At 34.6% G+C, this 22,026-nt stretch overlaps 1 protein-coding gene and 1 long non-coding RNA gene across 2 annotated transcripts; one reads left to right on the top strand and one right to left on the bottom strand.

Moving 5' to 3' along the window:
- The first annotated feature begins 1,267 nt into the window (after positions 1–1,267).
- LOC105107687 (uncharacterized) lies at positions 1,268–19,095 on the top strand. The gene is made up of 3 exons (XR_838930.1): positions 1,268–1,670; positions 12,377–12,380; positions 19,084–19,095. It is a non-coding gene; the product is annotated as an uncharacterized LOC105107687 (long non-coding RNA).
- Positions 3,100–20,548, bottom strand: LOC105107686 (uncharacterized). The gene is made up of 26 exons (XM_011001705.1): positions 20,367–20,548; positions 20,068–20,266; positions 19,656–19,908; positions 18,142–18,383; positions 16,802–17,000; positions 15,732–15,779; positions 15,468–15,575; positions 15,187–15,375; positions 14,777–15,076; positions 13,027–13,128; positions 12,403–12,537; positions 11,842–12,066; positions 11,064–11,267; positions 10,769–10,939; positions 10,243–10,392; positions 9,025–9,162; positions 8,646–8,873; positions 8,405–8,557; positions 7,656–7,782; positions 6,345–6,477; positions 5,713–5,833; positions 5,546–5,626; positions 5,130–5,231; positions 4,872–5,022; positions 4,443–4,589; positions 3,100–3,507 (listed from the first exon to the last, which is right to left on the bottom strand). Exons 2-25 carry the CDS (start codon positions 20,256–20,258, stop codon positions 4,501–4,503), a joined length of 3,840 nt encoding a protein of 1,279 aa, XP_011000007.1. The 5' UTR covers positions 20,259–20,266; positions 20,367–20,548; the 3' UTR covers positions 3,100–3,507; positions 4,443–4,500.
- Positions 20,549–22,026: the final 1,478 nt, after the last annotated feature.

The following is a 22,026-nucleotide window of genomic DNA, read 5'->3' on the forward strand; positions in this document are numbered from 1 at the left end:
TATAAATTATATATGTAAGACAATGCTTCACCATTTATATCGTTATCTATGTGATTATTTTTCATGGGTATAAAAACCCCTCATGAACATCAAGTAAAGGGAGGGAGGGGGCACAAATTCCTTTACCATATCTCTTTCACTTTATCATTTTTATTTACTCAACTTTGAAATCTTCCTTCTATACTGATGCTAATTTACAAATTTAAGAATTGAAAAGTCTTATAAACTCAATAAAAAGAAATAATATTATAATTGTTCATGTAATCTGAATCCAACATCTCAATCTCTCAATTCATCCATGAGCATGTTGATTGTTTTTTAGATTTTCTCCAAGCCTTGTTGCTGGATGAAAAAAGCAAACACGTTTAGAGATCCATCTTATCCTTCACCACTAGAATGGAAAAATATCATGTGGACTTGACCGTACTCTCACATGCAAATAGGTCGGGCAACATACCATCAAGGAGTGTAAGATTGTAGTTTGCATATCAATCAGTATTCATCTTTTAAGTCTTTGATATCAAATAAAACAAGACCAATTGACAACTTATGTCTTCAAAGATTTTGAGTTAAAACCCAAATTTTAAAACATTTTTTATGTGATTTTCTCACTTTTATGGAAGTCTTCTAATTAAGTTATTTTAATTATTATTTATTAAATATTTGATTTTAAATTGGCTAGCGTTAAATCCACATAAAACAAATCATTATTTCATCATTATTTCCGTATTAAAGCAATAATTGATAATAGTTACATGATTTGTTGATCTATACTATGCATGGTTAATTAAACAGGAGATTTAACCATGCATTGTGGCTTAAAACATAAGGAAATTCTCTGAAAAACTAGCAGGTTACAACAAGTTGGTTAATTAGTAATTAAGGGAGAGTAGACGATCGACAGAGAACCTCCCAAGTTCCATTTATAGATTAGGACATACATATTTTTTTTTATTTCATAAAGATTATGCATGTGCTCTGACATAAATAAACATAGTTATTATAACCTCGTAAAACAAAAATAAAAGAGAGTACATACTCTTAGCTCATATTCATAGAAAACCGCTAAAACTTAATTTAATTATCCTAGTTTGGATTTCATAAACCAATCAAACCCTAAATGGCAATTCTCATTTTCTAACCATCAATTTGGCTTAAGGCTCAAAGGTAAGAAACTTCATGGTTCAAAGCCTAAGCTGGACTACAATTACCAAATCAAATATTCTCTTCTCTCTATTCTGTATGGTGGCCATAATATTTAAATAATACTTGAGCCCAGAAACCATCTGCTTCTGTGCTTCCACCACCTCAAAAAATATCAATTTTCCAACTCCACCACCCTTCTAGTACAGGCTTCTGTGGCTGTTGAACTCCTTCATGGAGAACCTCCCCAGCTCCTGTACCTGCTTATTAGTCTTCACGTCATTCACCTCGGATCTCCCCCCCACCATTCCTCCTCCATAACCACTCACTCCTGACATAAGAAGTGTGAAAAAAACAAGAAAACACATCAAAAAAGGAACTGAAGACTTCATAAGTTTTGTCATAGCTGATACCGTGTGTATATATATATATAAACTCTTCCTCTTCTTTATATTTGTGTTTGATGAGAAGGTGAGTACCATATGAGCTATATATAGAGGAGGAGTAAATGGATGGATGGGTTGTGTGTGTGTCATATAGCAATGATTTTGCAATGGGGATGAGAGAGAAAGGGTGACATGCAAATTAAGATGGTGTGGTGATGTAATGCGTCATGCACCAACGACGTGCCATGTAATTTAAAAATGCATGAGCCAGAGGAATTAAAAGAAATGATAGAAGGGTAATGTGAGTTTTTTATGGGAGCTTCTGTTTTTCTTATAAATCTAGTAGTGTTTGGTATGTGGTATGATATTGTTTTTTGCTTAACTTATACTCAAATACTCAAAACATTAAAGTTTTTTTTTATTATTCAATAAATTTTCGTGGCTTCAAAATAATGGGTACTGTGTTTTTATAGATTGGTTTTGGATTGATGGGAGGGAGGAAGTACTCAAAACATTAATTTTTTTTTTATTATTCAATAAATTTTCATGGCTTCAAAATAATGGGTATTGTGTTTTTATGGATTGGTTTTGGATTGATGGGAGGGAGGAAGAAAGTGCACTATGTGTAATCTTATCATCTTAGGCTTTGTTGCGTTGTTGTGTTGTGGATTGTGTGAGTGTCATCAACTAACTATATATTTTGCTTATGTGTTTTGATGGTGACTTTTGCTGTTCTTTCCAATGAAAAGTATAGGATAACCAGCAGCAGAAAACTTTGTCAATCTATAATGATAATAACAATAATAATTTAAAATAAATTATAATTCTTTTAAATATGATAAGATTACATGAGTTGTTTTAAAATTCAAATATTTAATAAAAAATTACTCTATATTTAACAAAATATCACAAGTTTTCTTTTGTACCCCAAATATATTACACCATTGAAGAAGATGATGATTGTTATTGCTTTGGCCGAAGGGTTTGTTAAGAACATCAAATTGCTAAAGTTTCATTGAAAATACCTCTTTCTCCTTCAAATGGTTGAAATATTTTTTCATAAATAAAAACTATTTACAAGGAAGGGTTGATTAGAGAATATTATCCATCGAGCAATTTTCAACATTTATTCCAAACAAGAAATTTATAATGATTAAAAGAATTATAACCAAAGACTGACTTCTCCTTGAGACTCTTCTCGAGCTAACATGTTGAGTTCTCTCCCGATCACCCACAACACTGCCTCCTAAAAACCCTTCAAACCATACCAAAATGATCAGGAAGACATTTTTACCCTTTGATACACAAGAAATTGATTCACAGTACGTCCTCCTCACATTTTCTTTCTAAGCTGTCTTCTAGGGTTTCGCCATTGAAAAAGACATAGATCTATTGCAGGCACTGAATTGAATGAATGTTGTTGACTACAAATACCAAAAGTAATCTTCACCGTTTGCTCCCAAAGAGCTCAGAGTATCAAAAAGCCAAATTCTACCCAACCTCTACTGTCAAATGCCCTTGCATCAGCAAACAAAAATGGCGTGCATGATTTGCAGACACATGAGAAAAGTTAGCTAAAGCACCAAGATTTTTATTTCTCTAATGCAGTCTATAAATACCATCAAGTGCACACAATTTGTGGATTTACAGAAATAATTGGCACTGCTGTATGCTGTAAACTATCATAGATTCAAGTGGCCAATGACCAAGAACAGCAGCTGTACACATCTACACTATCTGTCCAACTTCTGGTATCCCAATTATTTAAGTTGTTAGTAATCAAAATAACCTTATCAGCTAGAGGAATTCCACAACTGCTTTTGCTGGGCATTTGATTTGATATATATTTGACCACTTTGATGTGCGGGTTCCACGACTTGGACTTTGCTGAATTCTAAGGTGAAGCTTTATGGGACAGCCCCGATTGTTGATAGGCAGACATGTGACCTTCGAAGCAGGTGGAGAGCTTCCCGCAGTCCTGCAGAAATTATTCGACTTCTTGTTAACATGCAGGAAATAAGAAATACAGCATCCTATTCTTTTATTGAACCATGGACCTCTGATGTTGGAAATTCTAATACTGTTTAAATAAACTGCATGGGCAATATGAAGAGAACTTGAAACTCCATCAAGCAGGCGTGCAGAGTGGTACAAACCCTCCTCCCTCTCCTGACATCCTTCCCCTCACTCTCCAGCTCAGATCCTAATCAACTCTCTTTCTCATTGTCAATTTTATTTCATGCTAGAGCTAGCCCTACCTTTACCATTTGATTCTCATAAAGATCATCTCCGTTACTGGGACTTGAACATGATGCATATGTTAAGTGGATGTGAAAAGGTGAGTGGGAATGGGTGCAAGTGAGCTACAGATCACAGTATATGTAGGTGGCAGGTAGATAGGTGTGGCTCAGAAAGAGTCCTGATAATGGTGAACCACCATCTAGAAATCCAAACTTTTTTGCCAGCTCCTGTGACAGAAATGAATCAGAACCCTTACATCCAACTTTGCTCCACTAATTCTAACATATGACCTAATGATTAACAGAAATGAAAACCCTTAATACATGATCTTCTAGTAAAGAGAGCTGGTGGTCAATAACAAAGTGGATCAACATCAACCCACATACTCCACACAAGGAGAATCATATTTCAGGACTCTGGGGGGGGGGGGGGGGGGGGGGGAGGACCTCAAAAGGTTCTTATCTCCCATTTCAATCAATGAAAAATCTCAATTATGACACATGTGCATCTGCCTTGGCATGTTTTAAGGAATTTCCAGGCAGATCTTTGAAATTATTAATTTCATTGCATATGCCAAAGCCATGTAGAGAAGTAACTAGCTATATCTGTTTGCAACAGGCCTTGTTGTATAAAAATAATTCATATAAGATTTAATGCCAATATGAAACATACCTTCCAACACTAAGTGAAAATGATTTCACTGCTGTCAATCATGTTAGATCCAGGAAGATCAAGTAGTTGGCCGTGTCATTGTAGACAAACCACGTCCCACAGGTATCACTCCCTGAAAATCATCATCCGTTTCTTCCTCTTCTAAAGCTGCAAAGTATGAGTTAATCAGATGGGAGAACAATTTAAGAAAAGATCTTAAATAATTGAAGCAAAAGGTGTTAGGAGAAAAAGGAAAAGAAAAGGAGACAGATGCAAGCATTTAATAGAAAATATGCCCACCGAAAAGCCAAAAATGAAATGGAAAAATAAGACATGATGTTCTTCATGCAGAATGTCCAAGAAAAATGAGATGACAGCTAAAATATGAATTAATGTGCTAATACACTTTAGATATGAGGAAACATTTGACGGTGGACTACGGTTACTTACCATTAATCTCCTCTCCAGCTTGTGCCCCAGCAACCCCAATGCATGAATACAGAGAATCCTCATCTACTTTCAACTGTTCATATGCAACGTATATGTCCTCAATAGTTGCTGCTTCATATAGTGAAGTGAGATCTTTAATGCATGAGACGTCCTGAACCCCAAAACCGAATAGAACAGGTCATATGCAGTCGATACTCTCTAGTTAGAAGACTAGAACTGAAGGATGGAAAATTAAGCTTAAAAGATATTCTTTTTCACCTTTCTCGGAACAGAAGAGGCTTGCAAATGAGCAAGCAATCCAAGCCAATAGGCATTGGACTTAATCTCAGTTTCATGTCTCATTAGCAGTGTACGTTTTGCCTGTAATTGCAAAGTGTTAAAAAGAAATGTATACATCCATGAAAACATAAGATACAAGCATATATAAAAGATAACCCCACCGCATTATACAATTAGATATTCCCTAATAAGACAAAAGAAGGAAAAATAAAACCCAGCTGACAAGTTAATTAAAGCAAAAGCTGTCAAGGGTAACAACAACGAACATCAGAAGAGTTTTTCATCATTTCCATTAAACATGTTTGCTTCAATGGATTGGAATCCTATGTCCCAAGTTAAATGCTGTCAATCACAGAAAACAAAAAGATTATTCAAGTAGTTGTATAATATCTAACCCTGTCTAACTCTCTCTGGGCAACCTTGTTGCTATGCAACCCTCTAAGAACACTTTTGCATGCATCAACCGCTTTATGTACCTGCATGTCAATAGAGCAAAAGCTAGTGAATAAGTCAGAACAGACAAATAGATTATTAGATGAAAATATAGGGAAATGAACCCCACCTTGCCTGGAGTTGATGTTACTGATACCACATACCATCCAAGCTTAAGCCTATCAAACAGGCTTAACTCAAACGATACATCATATGTCAACCCAAGAGAATCCCTGACTGTCGTAAAAAGCCTGCACAAAATAGAGATATTGCAGAAAGAAAAAAAAAATTCATAGCTATGGTAGCTACAAATAATACAGATTCAGGCTGCATAATTCAAAACTAAAAGATTACTGTCCCATCTTGCTTCAAGAAAGGCTCCTTCAGAAAATTATTAATCTGTGCTCAAGATTTGAAAGGAGTGTTGACAAAGCGTAAAATGCACAGAGCATCCATGGTACAATAGTAAAAACTTTAATAACTTTCCAAAATACATTTTTAGCATTAAATGAATACACGCTTCTCTACTTGTTTGAGTTTAGGGTAGCAAGGCCCCCTCATCCCTAGGGAGAAGCTGTTTTGCAGAGTACAATACAACTAGACTAAATGCCCTCGGGTACAATTCTAGATGAATGCTTTCACAAGGTGCAAGAAACAAAGAATATCACTGGTTAATGAACGCATGATAGTCAATTGCTAAAATATGCAATGATATCATATAGATGCACATGCTTCCTAAGCACTGTTGGTCAGAAAAATTACCGTGAATTTATGATCTCAGCCAGTAGCCCCATTGTTATGCCAAAAAAGAGAGGATGACTGCGAAGTTTTCCTTGCTTATCCTTCTGGACATCCTTCCTGTCTATTTGCTGTGGGTCAGAATTTGGCTGTGCATCTGCAAAGCATTGGCCAGCAATGAGATTGGGTGTTTGAGAGTATGGTAGAGATTGCAGTTCAAAGTGCTTTTCACTCGAAAATACATCAAAATATTTTTTTTATTTTAAAAATATTATTTTTAACATCAACACAATAAAACAATCTGAAAATATTTAAAAAAAAATAATTTTAAGTAAAAGAAAAATCAAATTTTTGGGAAACGAAACTGCGTTCCCAAGCACTGCCTCTTCAGTTTATTGGGGGCAAAATAGAGTTGCTTTCAACTGTCTACACAGGTAAACAGTTCAGAAGTGAGAGACAGACAATATTCTCAAAGGTAGGTAAACCTGAATAATACCATATTATATTAACTTGTCAACCACCATCTTCTGTAAGCAGACAAGATCAACAGTTTTCAATCCAAAAGAAATGCAACATGAAAATTCAGTAGACACATTGGAAACCAAACTGATTGGTTACCCGTACAATCCATGCCTTTTGGAAAGTAAGCAACATTTCTTGCAAGTCCTTGAATATTGTATTAAAAATGCAGTGAATTAACTAAGACAGGTATCCTATTTACATGATTATATATGACCATTAATTTTACATACAGGTTTTAGAAGAGATATTAAAACAATTCCATCTTAAAAACAGCTACCCTGGTGAGGCTATTCAGCTATCCTTGTTCAGTGACAAAATTTCAGGATGGAAAATAAATAAGCAGGTGAATACAGGACAAGATTACAAGAAAAGTGATAAAGGGTTAAACATGAAGGACTTTTCCCAAATATATATTTTTTTTTAAATAAGAGAAGAATGTATTAATGGCAAAAAAACTACAAAAGCTTGATGGAGAATAAGTAATCCTTCAAAATAATAAAGCGAAATGAATATCATCAATGAGCAGCCCAATTCCGCTGAATATCAGCTAAAGAAACTCCCCTAAAAGCACCTGAAGCATGACAACACAAAGAATAAAGGAATACTTTCCTATCCCCATCCTTCCTGACAACAACTTATCCAAGCATTTGCAACACAGTTCTTCCCTTTTTTATTTCTTAATTCATTCCATTATGCCCTTGCAACTCTTGAGAAGTCTTACAAGAAGCAAATTTACTAATTCTTAAGGCGGCTTCCAAGGATCAAAATACAAGCAGCAAATTTATTAGTTCTACTTATAGAACAAAAACTCACCAGCTGTAACTGAAATGCCACTCATCGACTCAAATAGGTCTTTTCCATCAACAGTGAAACCCCAACGATTTGGTGCAGGACCAGCAATATATGCACATGCTCTCTCATCAGTATCCTTCAAAAAGACCTACTTAAGAGACATACTTTAGGAACTCTTGTCATATAAATATAAAATGACACAGGTTACTTCCATAAACTTAAAAAAGAAAAACCAAACTAGGATATCTGGCACAAGTTAGGGCTTCAGCCGAGCCGAGCCGAGCCAATTACTACATGCTTGCAGGACTAGCTCGGTCACATTGATTAAATGCTCAAACTTGCTCAAGCTCAAATTGAGCTCCAACAAGCCAGCTCAAGGACAGGCTCAGCACACATCAACTGGCACGTTTTATTGACCAGCCTCTGCAAGCTCAATTTTGGAACTCTGACATGGGCAACTCAACAAAACTTATTTAATTCACTTGCTGTTAATCTCCAACAAGTCAAAACATAGGACTGAATTGATAGGACTGAATTGAGGTTCTTATCTGTATAGATAGGCTCTTAAGCTGAGCAGGTCAAGTCCATGTTTGTTTGGTTCAGGCTTAATTCTAAAACTAGCCTTGTTTTACAAACAAGCTAAGTAAGCAGTGTTGCTGGCAAGCTCAGCTCATTTCAACCCTACTAACAATAATCTTCAGGAAGATTCCTGACATTTTAATTCTCAAATGTGAGAATTTTCAAGTCAAAAAAAATGTTTTGATCCTTACTTGTTGAAACTGCAAATCAGATGGCGATGGTCGAAACATGACAGGATTGAATTCTTGTTCACAATCAAAATCTCTTGTTGCTCTAACTGTGCCCAGGTAATCAATAATGCAAGACTCAACCTCCTCCTCCGAGAAATCCCCAACAATACTGACCTGAACAATTAAGGCATGCAATTTTTATATGATGAAATATTTGTATCCACATGTGATATGCAGGGTTAACAAGTAGATAATCACACACCTCCATGTTTCCACCAACAAACTGATTCATCACTGCATCCTCTACGGATTTCAGTGTTAGATTTTGTAATGATTGTGGGGTTGGCTCAATAAATCGCTCATCCCCATTCAACATTGCTGTCATGAGCTTGTGAGCAGTTGCACGTTCTAAGCTTTTGGGAATAGACCGGTAATATGACAAGTATAGTTGCCTGGCTCTGTCCAATGCATCATCCAGCCAAACGCTATGCTGGGATTCAGTAATTTCATGTATCGAAATATCAGTATCAGAAGTCAAGAATGTGGCACCCATTAAAAGCAACCAAAACAACCAAACAATGCCTAAAAATGAAACACCAAACATTTACAGATTAGCATATTTTGGTTGTTGATTGGGTTACCTCAAGCACCATATGAAGTAACTCAAATGCTGCTTGCATCCCATTGTCTCGCAGAGTAAAGCGGAACTCCATACAAATAAATTCCTCAGTTGACTCCAAAGAGCAATTTATCAGGTGATTCACACAAAAAAGTTCTACCTGGAGAAGCATATTGCACCGTTACAAGGATAAAATAAATAGCTGAGAAAACTTCCCAACATGCATAAAAAATATGATTGCATGTAAACTTGCAATTGACTTAACATAATGTTGTGGCATTTCTATAAATTGAAAACCCATCATGCATTACACATTCAAACCTAATAAATTAAGATTTTGACCACAATTCTATCTTTAGAATATTAATTTCTCAAACTCATAATGAACTTTCCTAGTCTGTTGTCCCCAATTTACAAACTCTAATTTTCTTAAATGCAAGCATATTATATCCACAATTCACGTTAAATATATGTTTTCCCTCCAAATTCTTCATCATTAAATATACAACTGCAACAAAACCTCATCTGCAAATGATTCCTCATCAAAGCTAATTTACTGATAAAAATGATCGCCAAAATTCAAAAAAATCTGTTCTCTAGAAAATAGAGTATATATGTAACCTGATAACATCTCTGAGCAACATTGTCACCTGAAGTTCAGTTGTTTCTAAATCCCAACCATTCATTTTTTTATTTTCTATGGTTTGGATAATCTTCTTGAAATGTCTATCTAAACAGCTACATAGTTTCCTGATGATTTTCCCAATCTCTCCACATAGCTGTTCATATTTCATACACACATCACCGTTTCAATTTTTTTCTCTTTTACAATGTAAAAGTCTAGAGGAATTTTGCAACAATAAAGGTATGTGTTCAACTCTTGTAAGTGCACGCTCTACATCAAAAACAATAAAGGGTAGGCTGTCTCCAAATTCTCCATTCCAAGTCCGTAATCTAATAGGACCATAACTGTTCAATTTCCTTTGGCAAAAAGATTGTCCAAGCTTTCCCCAAGTCTCAAACAACCAGCCTGTGCTACCATTTAAACTGAGTTTTGTACAGCAGATCTTTCGGATGAAAATTGAAAATTTTAATCATAGAAAATCAATGAAAAGCACCACTAGCAATAATGATATTTACATTCATAATTCATTTCAGAATTAATAGCCTAAACAGCACAATGGAGAACTTTGTAATATTTGATTTTAAAAAGAAACATAACATATAATACTACACTAACCTGTTCTCTTGAAAAGTTGCCAACACGACCACCCTCACTGAGAGTTCGAACACCCACAACAACTGCTCCTTTTGACTCGGAACTTTCAGCTGCTCGGCCCCCACCCACAATGAGCCGCATGACACCTCCTCGGGATTCACTTTTGGATATCTGTACAACAGCATGGGCTTAAACTACAAATGAATTTGTTGGTGATATATTTAAGCATATTCTCATTATATATCCATCAGGTTTTTTATCATCATACTTCCATCAAGTTGCAAAACATAAGGATGAAAAATGGAGCAGACAAGAAATATTGTTTTGCTTTGCAGTGAAGAGTAAACTCGAAATACAACATGTCTTCAAAATGAAATACCACAAACACTGTTACACTACAACAACAGATGGCTATTAGGGATTAACTGTATAATTGCTAGGAATTGGAAACACAATAGGAACCCAATTCCAATTGCATATTACAGAAACATCAAAACATATCAGCCTAACGGAGCAACCAACTGAATAAAAACATGCACAAGGATACCTTGTAATTTACAGCAATTCCATTTGAAAGACGACACTGAGTGATGCCCGTTTCTGGGTCGTGCAATTTCGTGTAATCTGCATCTGGAACTAAAGGGACAAAGGACGGCTTGAGTCGTAATCGTAGCTCCTCTAACTGTGTTGAAGTTAGCAGTTCCTTTGGCACTTCAAGCTGCACATAAAATCAAATAATAGAACTTGCCAATGAAGTTTATTTCAATAGTGGCTTTATGTATAAAAATCCAAAAACAAATAATAGTTGAAAGAATAAAGCATGCTAAGTTCCATGGGGACACCTCTGGCTCAGCCTCAATTGCTTCCTCCAATCCTGATTTTATGGCAGCTATAATCTCACTTGATGATATCTTGAACTCAGTTTCACCCAATCCATCAAAATACACTTTTGAAGGAACACATGCAACAATTGCTGCAGGAATTGGTGCCGTCGGTTTTCCAAAATCAGAGATAAATTCTAATAACTTGGCACCAATAGAATTGACCTATGAGAGAGAGAGGATAATTAGAAAAAGTAATGAAAAAAAATAAATTTCACAAACAAAAGAGTATATAAAAAAACAATTCTCATTATCAACTTCAAAAACTTCAGAAAGCACACTAGTCTATGCAAACAAGCATTACATTCAATAAGCATCTACTACCCAAAGGAAAATATCACATTCAGAACAAACATAACCACAAATATTTCTCCTAGAAAACCCCATCAACATGCAAATTCAAGTTGAAGAAGAGAAATCAAGGCATCTGATAAATGGTAATGGAAAATTTGTGAAGCATCAAACCATTAGAAAAATTATCGAGTAAATTGGATTTTGGCACAATACCAACTATGGCTCCATATCAATCACTTTACCAATAATAGCATGGTGGTTCTAAAGCAATTTCAAGCTACATGCTGAAAAGATGCAGGGATAAAAAATGACAGTAAGAGTCAACAAAAAATATAAGCTCTTATGACAATGAATGAAGTTATGGCTTCCTGGATTATGAGCACACTCATGTTACTTGTGTGGCACAACAGGCAATAATAGTTGGGTCACTATGGGTGAAAATTACTTCTTCAAGTGTGACTGTTCCAGCAACAGCAAACAAACTCTCATGTCCCTGTCTCTGATCCATCACAGTATGACCAAGAGCATCACTCTCCATAATAAATTCCAAATTATCAACAGATGACACGTTATCAATCATGGCTGCCAGATGTTCGCTATCTTTTAGAAGAGCATCCATGTAGCGATTTAATTCACCTTTTGTGACACCAAATTCTTTAAGCCTTCGAACCTGCATTAAACATAATCTATAAAATATTGTAACGAATAATAAGAAAAGGAAAGGGATCTGGATGTAATTGAAGAGAATCAGTAGCAGTATCAAATAAGACACGGTGCTTTCTGTCTCTAGAATCTTTTACATACACAAATAGATGCATTCCGTACTGAAGACTACTATTAATAGTTGCATCTGTTAATGTAATCTTATCAAACAAAAGAATGCCGGTTCTGCATTTAGCAAATAAGGGGAACAAAAAGAAGAATGGAAATAGAAAAAAAATATTAAATGAAATTGCATTAGCTATATAATGAAGCGTGAGGACAGTATGAACAGAAAGATACGAACCTCTTGAACAGCAACTTTAATTGCATTTTGCCAATTCTTGGGTTCTGCAGTTACTGTAAGAGTTGTGACAGTGCATCCTTCCCTTCCAGAATCACTATGATCCAATTCAACTGAAGTGAATGGTGGATTTGAACTCTGAAAATTTTGAAAAATTAAAAAAAAAACTTTTGGAGGGCTAATCAAACTAGGTGATGTGGACCTATATGAACAGAATTCAGCCTGGTATAGACAATTTGCCAACTTCCATCTTTTTTTTGGGGTTCAAATTTTAATTGATAAATTTGCAGAGACTTTCATGCTGCCCATTGAGGCGAAAGTATAGCTAAATTCATGATCAATAATCAGAACTTTAAGCATTGTCAACAATAAAACCATCACCATTCATAATCTGTGTTTGCAAGGAGCCAAACTCATTTTCAATTTTTAAACTCCCATTTAAAAGCCGTTAAAAGGCAGTGCCCAAACAAACAAGGAAATAACGCGACAAAATAAATTAAAACTGATATTTATGGAGAAATTAATTAAAGGCCAAACCAATCATAGATTAAATGGCAAAGAATAGGATAGGAAACAGAAGAAACAAGCACAACAAAAGGCTTAAAATATAATATAACAAGCACAAACCTTGTATCTTGTATTAATCCGGAAGTGCAGTGCAGATAGAAAAATTCTCTTCATCAAAACATTACGCAAGTCACCATATGTTTGGACCTTGCTCACCGGAATCTGCAGAAAAATCCACAGAATGATGTCAATCCCAAACCGAAAAAAAAACAAGGAATTAAACCCACTTTCCAAAGGCTAATATTTCTGTATGTAGAACATAAAATACTAGGCACGACTATCAGGAGAAACATTTCTTCATGCAGATAAAGAATTTAATGCATTTATCTGTAAGTGTTTAAGACAAACCAGATTTGGGGAAGCTCTTAGATTATATTAAGGAAACCAGAGAAAATATTCATGTTTTTATGTTTATGGGAACACAAAAATGTTCTTCAACACAGCATACCATGAAAAGCGGTTAAGGGTTACAGAAACAATAGCATGGGAAGACTAGGTAATTAGTAACCAATTATTTTTTTCCTTTGCCTAAGATGTGAAAACAATACTACCCTTTCAAACAGCATTACAGAGAACGTTATCCATATATCATGCATCAGTTTGAAATATGACACGTGTATGAATGAATAGAATCTTGAGTTTGTGTCCCCTGTGAGGAGTTGACAGGTAGTTCTCTATAACAGCCATAAATCCATGGCGTGCCTTGCTAGTGTCAGTGCTTCAGGGGGGTCTCGCCATTCAAAAGTAAGAAATCAACAATAAGTGGCAATTCCACAACACTAATACATATATACTTGGGTTATCAAAGGGGAGTTAGAAACCATCAAGAGACAAATTTCAAGAGTGATGCCATTTGCTACTGAAAAGAAAAACTCATGAAACAAACTCAGGCTGTAAGACCTTGAAAAAAAAATTCAAAGATTATATATCTTTTGGTGTTGAAGATTTTATACATGTTCACAGTGAACTTTGTTCTTTATAGGTCAGCAATTGTCTGTTGGGGTAAGTATTTTTACAAAACCCAGCTTGGAATCAAAATCATGAAACAAATTGCAAAAAGAGTTCCCATGAGAATCAATTTGAATTGACTTTCATGTGATTAGTTACTCATGAGTTGACTTAAAGTGGCCTATTACAAAATTCAGAACATACACTTTTTTTTTTCTTTTTTTTTGTTTCTAATCTATTAAAAGTAACATGGAAAGTCTTTATTTCAACTCAGACTGCCATTTTGTAGAATTCAATTCATTCCTTCAAAAACATTCCAAATGAAATGTTAAAACTTAAAAAGGGGACCTAAGATTCAACTTAACAAGCCTAATATTAAAACTTCAAATCAAAACATACAGTCGAATGAGTTTCTTAAATGATGAAAAATTGATCCAGTCATAGCACTGTCTCGAGTAAAGCATCAAATCAATGCAAATGAAGTCCTTCCTTGTTAAAAGTCTGGCCATTCTTCTAACATCAAAGGTAATATATATTAAACAACAAAAAAGAAACACAACTCAATAGATTCACTATCTGCCAAGATTCCCTTTCCCAGTCACTAGAATCTCGAGTATTAATTTGGACTAGATTCTCTACAGCCAACAACTCTTCAATTTTACTGTTTGGCATCACAATTTGTGCATGATGGCAGAAACAGTATTATGCAGATAAAATGATGCTTTTTACTGAAGTTAGAATGTGGTGAGATGTAAGCAAAAGTAATCATCACCCCTATAAATAGGAGGATAAAATAAAATGAGAACATCAGCACAAAAACCAGCACACTGCATAATGATGGCGCTACTCTTATTGTTCATACCTTGCAGAACATATTAATTGAGAAATTCTGAAGAAACTCGTGCTGAAATATCTGTGGTGGCTTCAAATTTGCATTGCTTCCAGGGAGAGACCAATAATGCTCCACAGGAGGACGAACCACATGCCTTTCCTTTTTAATGATTTTAGATTGGTCAAGAGATCTAGATGATTTTTCACGGGATGAACTTCCAGGGAGCCCAACTGAGAGTTTAGGAACAAGAAAACTAGCCATTGCACCAAATGCACTTGGAGAAGGAGCAGAAACTGTCTCAGTTTCCAGACCAGTTTGTCCAAAGACATTCTGCATAGCAAGAAGTAATTATAGTCCTTTTTTCAAGAAAGATACCTAAGTTACTAAGCCAGACACTATTTAACTACTAAAAATTACGATCAACAAAGTTTTGGGCGTACTTCAATCTGGTGAACTGTCTTTGAAATGTTATCAATGTCGCCAACAATGTATAGAGTTGCATTTGCCGGGAAGTACCAACGCTCATGAAATTTCCTAATTTTATCTGCATCCCACTTCTTAATCTGCTCTTCCAGTCCAATTGGGAACCTTTTGCTAAGCTTGTTTTCTGAATGTAGATGTTGTAACAGCTACATTTAAAATAAAATCATCAAACATCAATAATAAGCAGAAATATTCAAACATTAACTAGTTCAACATATAGGCACCATTGAGTCTGTACCTGGCAGTCAACACGATATTCTATAGTATTCATCATTTGTAGTTCTGAAAGTATAGCGCGCCTTTCCTTTTCAACCCGAGAAGCAAGGAAACTTGGGTGGAAAGCTATCTGTTCAATGAAACAAACACGTTAAATAAAAACACAAATCATCACATCTTTATTCCACAAGCCATCATGATAGCAAACATTTGTCATCTTGACAAATATATTTTTACCAAACTAAGGGAAGCATCTCAAATACACGAGCAATTTCTTTATCTGTACCTCATTCAAGGCATCCAGCACAGAGGGGAGTAGATCTCCAGCAGCATCCTGGTAAGCACCATTTGCATCAATAAATATCAAATGTTGGAATTTAGTAAAAAAGTACTAGTTTAAGAAGCAAGCAAAAGAAACCAAGACATAAAGATAAGGTAGTTTATGCTACAAGAATACAATTACAATAGGCACATAGGAAGATATTGTATCACAAGACATGCTAATATATCTCCTTAATCCTCTCAACATGTTGTGTGGATACTAATTTTTATAGCATCACATGTATGCATATTGGGTCTACATAACTCTTTGCAACTCCACTAGAATTCAAGCATACCACAAAATTAATGAAACTTATCCAAAGTACATTTTTTGTTTGCTTTTGTAACTTCATCAAATGCTTAATGCGCGCTATGCCATGCAAAGGATAAATTGAACAATAAGATTTAGAGTTGTTTTCAATGTGCAAAAATAACTTTCGTTTGATACATTGGGTGCATGTTCTGAAGTCCTTTTTCATTCCAGCAGATGCAAAATATATTAACAGAGCAACTCGGTAAGAATCAGATGAAGCAAATCTGCAAATGCACGCACAAGTTTGTGCTTGCTGTTAAAATTTCTTGTATGTATACATGACTGTTGTGCAGTGTCTCATGCACGCATATATTCCTTGTTTTGTAGTTGTAATCCTTGCTTTGTAGTGTATATAAGATATCAACTCTGGTATAAACCATCTTTGCATTTGTAGTCAGTGCCTTATATCATTTTAACTTTTCTTTTTCTTTTTGCGCTATATAAGCAGATTGAATCTCTAGATGGATTTTATTTTTTCATATTAATCCATCATGGCATAGAATTATTTATCTTCAAACTCTAGTTGTTTACTTTCTTGAACCTATCAAAAGTTAGCATAGTGCTGCAAGGAAAAAAAACAGATAAAAAAATATATATCATGTGAAAAACACAAGACAGAGTGAAGGGAAACAACTGGAACTTCAAAAGTGTCAAGAACCCAAATCAAAACCATTAATTAAATCAAGTGTTAGTGTAAGCAAAATTTGAGAAATGTGACAAACCTTTGTACTAGTTGGTGAATGAATGTGGAAAACTGTATGGTGGAAATCAGTGTAAGCATTAGATCGAGCACCTGTTCCAAGAAGTTTCTCGCGTTTCTTACTTCCAAGGAATGCAACATGTTCAATCATATGTGCGATTCCTTGCTCATCATCTTCCTCATCTATTGATCCTGCATGAACTTCCATGTGTGCCTCAAACCTAACAAATTGAAAATTAGTTTTGTATATGAGAGAACAAACAGTGAGTATTGACCACACCAAGTATCACCTTCTAAATTAAAAGCCTCAATTATGGATAGTATCCTCTCTTTCTATATATAACTCACTAGATGGAAACCAAAAAGAAAAAAAACTTGGGGTATGAACAACAAGAAAAGATTTCAAGCCTCTCTAGATTTAGAATGCGAGGGGAAAAAAGTCCCTACTACACATCTTTTGTGCAACAAGAATCTAATATTCAGTAATAAGTTCCAATATCATTTGGTAAGCTAAAGTGAAATTCACTGAACTAATATAGTATCATAACGCTGTAACTACTATATACTTCAACATAGTCATGAATTCAATATGCTTTACCTTACGCTCCTTGTAACGTTAGCTTTGCCCTTGTGAGATAATGAAGTTAATGTATAGCTATAGTATAAGTTTTTGTTGGACATGGTAACATATTTCACATTTTTAATCCATTAGATTTCCACAAGTAAAACACCAAACGCCAATCACATCTAATTTGAAGAAAAGGTTCGGACAATAAGTTAGATGTCAGCATCATGTGCCACAGGAGAATGAACATATGGAGAACTTTAGACAAGCATCTATGGTCAAGCATACATGGAGCAAACCAATTCCTCAAAAAGCACAAAGCCTTGGAATTACCTATTGATATGGAAAATAATCTTTAATATGACACTGATAGAAGATTATTTCCTAAATTAATGTTATGGAAGAGTTATTTTTATAAAAAAGATGCTTATTGTTCAATGCTTATGAGGAAGAGCACTAAGTTATTTTATTTATTATGAATTTTTATTTATGGTTTATCTTTTCCTTGATGTGTTGAGGAGTTCGCCTCTGAATCATGCCCCAAATGTCACCATCAGATCCTCTCACACATCATTTCATAAGGACATACGGTAAATAAAATGTAATGGAATGTCTAATGATACTTTATGCTGCTATAAGAAGTGAATATAAGTTTTTTGAATGAACTATAGATCAAGCATCTACTATCATGCAGTCACCATCTTTTAAAACAACCATAAGTATTTAGAAATCTTAAAGTGGCATGCCTTGCAAACACAATGAAAAGCATAAACCAGACAGGAGTGCATGAACTATACCTGTTTGGTGGAACTTTATTTGGTAGAATAAGATAACGGAGTCCATTTTTCAGTTGCCCTCTGTGCAACTTTGGGTGACATGGAAGTTCAGAGTGCAAAAACTCAAATAGTCTTGCCCTTTCTAATTCCGAATCTAATAAATCAGAATCTTGTCTCTCAAGAATACCATCTGGGCAGCCTATACTTGCTGCATGTGGCTCATTAGGACCCATCGATGTACATGGGACATGAACATGCTTCACCTGGAAATTATGCAGACAACAATCAGCCATCCAGAAGAACATGCATACATCATTAGCGTAAAAAGACTACAACAAATCATTAAGATAACAGTGAATGCACTCTAGTAACAGCAAGAGCACCAAGCAAAACCTATGCTCCAATTGAGCAGGTGAAAGCTTATGATTGTTGGCTAAGAGCTAATCTAAAGAACAATTACAGTAAGCTTAAACATGGCATGAACTTCCCCAAATAGATTTGTACCAATCCAAGCCAGCTCGAATTGCTTGCTTTTCTCCTCTTCTCTTTCTTTTTCTTTCTTTCTTTTTTTTTTTTGATGGATTAACCTTTAAATTCTTATCAATTAACTTATACATATGCCACTGAATTTTAATAGATATAGTATAAAAGAATAAAGCCACTGAACCAAGTGCCTGATGCAAAGTCTTATTTTCATTTTCTTTCCTAGGAACTAATGCAAGATGAACCTGATAGGTATTGTAATTTTTATTTTTTATTGTTTAGGAGTTCACGTCCTTATGGAGTAAGAGTATTAGGAACTCTTTATAAAGGCATTAGCTATGTAATATTTCAATATGAAGAAGAAGAATTTATGGATTAAATTTCCAGCAATTATGCTTCCATGATTGTGCTATGCAATCACTTTTCGGTGTGATTTCTAAGAATCCTGGTTGTGATGCTTAGGTTTTTTCCTCTTTCTAGGTGTGATTGCCAGAGAATCTAAGAGAATGAAGCTAGTAGCACTTTATATTCATTCCCAATTCGATACACAAACTGTACTTTCATTTCTCTTTAATCCAAGCCCTAAAATCCTCAATCGTCCAAGCCTAACCCACCATAGAACACTAGGAGGATAGAAATATCAAATGTGTCATAGAAAACACAATTTCCAGAAAAAAAAACTATTTTTTATTTGGATTGATAAACATATTTTCTACAACTTTCTTTTCCAAAAAAAATCTAAAAAACTGATAAGTTCTCAACAAGCAAAAATTCTCAAAGACCTCTTTTTTTAGAGGCAGCTGATGTGGGACACAGCAGCATTTTGTTTTCTTTTTGTGCCACTCTGGGGGGATCTTAAATGTTTTCTATAAATTATACTCAATGAAACTAATGAGCTCTATTTTTCCAAGCAATAAGACGCTTTATTTTCCTAGTTTTGGACCTTTTAATACAGCCTTCTTCATTCAACTAGAAGAGAAAAACAAAACATTTTGATGCCTCAAAATAGGGCAGATGGTCATCAACAATCGGTGTGGGAGCAATTTACTTACAGAAGCAGTATCAAGTGAATGGCCAGACAAATTAAAAGCAGACTTATCAACAAAGGCTCTCGGTATAGTTGGTATAGATCCTTTGATGCTATAGCGGCTTCTAAGACGGTTAAGGGAGCAAGACATGCACTTAAATTGTTCTGGAAAAGATGCCCCGACCACTCTCTCGCCGGGAAACGAACTACATTGTTTCCAAGCATTATTCTTCTTTCTAAGAGAGCCTGATCCACCCGTAGCAATCTCGTTTGACCACCTTAAAAAATACATAAACAAAAGAAAAGGATTGTTCTTAAGATAACAAAGCAAACATGTTCATAAGCATAAACTCATCATCATCAAATACCTCGAAATCGTAACAAAGTGTAAAATCTCAACAGCACATAACAAGAAATGGATCGAAACGGTTGATTACCTTTTCGAGGAAACGGAATTCCAAGATTGATGGTGGTTGGAGTGGAATCGAATCAAAGGGAAACGGCGAGTCTGAATTAGGTTTATCCGGTTCTTCCTTGAGAGAGTATCATCTTTAGGAGGAGTAAGGGGTGCACGGGTTTGAGGCACGTTCATCATCACTACAGAACTTGAGGTAGCTGTAGCTGCCATTACTAAACCTGTATATAAAACAAAATAATGACAAAGTTACAGAATTCGCGGCAAAACAACAGTGAACAAAATTCAGAGTCCATAGAAGTTAGAAACAGAGAGATATACCTATCGTATGGTATGCCGCCCACTGAAGAGGATTGATTGATTGACAGGTCTTTCACTCTCCAACTCCTTTTTATCCCTTTTGGATTCTCCGATTGAGATTTTTTTTTTTTTTTGCCCCTAGGCTTGGGCTGGGGTGGTTCTGTGTCTCTTTAAGGAATGCTCTGGCTCGCTCTATTTCTTTTTCTTTTTTTTTTGTTTTTTTCTAGGGTATTGCTACTTATTAGAGTATTTTATTATTATTATTTTTTGTGGTGAAGGGCTGATTTCCTTTTTCATGCAAAGATTTTATAGCTAGGAGTTTGGAGTTTAGTTCCCTTCGACGACTGGGCCGCATCTGCTGTCTTTTCTGGGAAGTTTTTTGTAGATTTTTTTACTCTCGGGTGAGTAAATTATAGCTCAGTCACTATTCTCTTAATAAATGAACAGATTAGTCCCTATAAATTCAGAAATTATATCTTGGTCTCAACCTTTTTGAATATTGATGTTTATTTTGCGTGTACTTGATTTGTGGGTGTATGTTTTTTTAATGTTCGAGGTATTTAGACTATATTAATTATTATCAGGAAAGTTTGTCTCCTGAAAATCACATGATTTTTAATTAGGTCCCCGAACAAAAACAATCTTGAAATGAGTACTTCATTTGTCAAATATTACCCCATTACCTTGACCATTGAAGTTTTTATCATAGAAATGTTGTTATTTTAAGATAAATAGGTACTCGTACTTTATAATTTTAAAGTCATAAATTTTAAGGAAGGGTTTACTAGCATGAAAGTTTTTATTTAAGAATTTGGCTGAGAGATCGAGGATAAGGGAGTTTTTGGAAATATGATTTAAATTGTATTTTAAAAAAAATAAAAAAAAAATTGTAAAATAAAATTCTTTTGTGTTTTTTGATTTTTTTAATGCGCTAATATTAAAAATAATTTTTTAAAATAAAAAAATTTATTTTGATACATTTCTAAGCAAAAAGCATTTTAAACCATCACTCTTATCACAATATCAAACAGACTCTAGATATATCTTCTTCTTTTTCCTTGGTAATAATACATATTCTAGATCTTAACTTATGTTTTATCTCGGAATATAATAGTAGTTACTTTTTAAAATATTTTTTATTTAGAAATATATTCAAATAATATTTTTTTATTTTTTAAAAAATATTTTTTATATAAATACATCAAAAAAATATGAAAACATTAAGAAAATTTTATTTTTAAAAAAAATTAATTATTTTTAAAACACAAAAATAAACAAACTCTGCCATTCAAAAAATTATTTACTACTGTTCCTTTAACAGATCTCACAGCTCCCTTTCATTTCCATTTTTCTCTTGTATTTATGATGAAAGTGACGCCTTATTCAAGAGATGTGAGGATCAACATTTTTCCTCCTCGTTATCCTTTTCATTTTTGTTATTCTATAATCTCGCTACGTTATTCATCGTTGTAGTTATCTTTTCAAACATTTTACTTTTTAAAATATTTTTTATTTAGAAATATATTCAAACTTAAAAGCTCATTGTTTCACTGTAACTCATGAGAAGAAACACAACTCTAACGGTGTTCTTTGTTGGGTTTCTAGAGTTTTTTACACTTTGGCCCCTCAATCTTTTTCTTCTTATTCGGTCATTTAACATCGTTTTGATTTGTGATTGGTT

The sequence above is a fragment of the Populus euphratica genome, unplaced genomic scaffold, assembly GCF_000495115.2.
Source record: "Populus euphratica unplaced genomic scaffold, PopEup_1.0 scaffold170.1, whole genome shotgun sequence".
Classification (NCBI taxonomy): Eukaryota; Viridiplantae; Streptophyta; class Magnoliopsida; order Malpighiales; family Salicaceae; genus Populus; species Populus euphratica.

Bases quoted from the DNA above. Each gene is read 5' to 3' on its own strand.
- LOC105107686 (XM_011001705.1), bottom strand. From the start codon at position 20,258: ATGGCAGCTACAGCTACCTCAAGTTCTGTAGTGATGATGAACGTGCCT. The intron at 15,780-16,801 runs GTTTGTCACATT...GGTGCTTACCAG, and splicing joins ATTCACCAACTAGTACAAAG to GATGCTGCTGGAGATCTACT. The intron at 10,393-10,768 runs GTATCCTTGTGC...GCTGTTGTACAG, and splicing joins GAATTGCTGTAAATTACAAG to ATATCCAAAAGTGAATCCCG.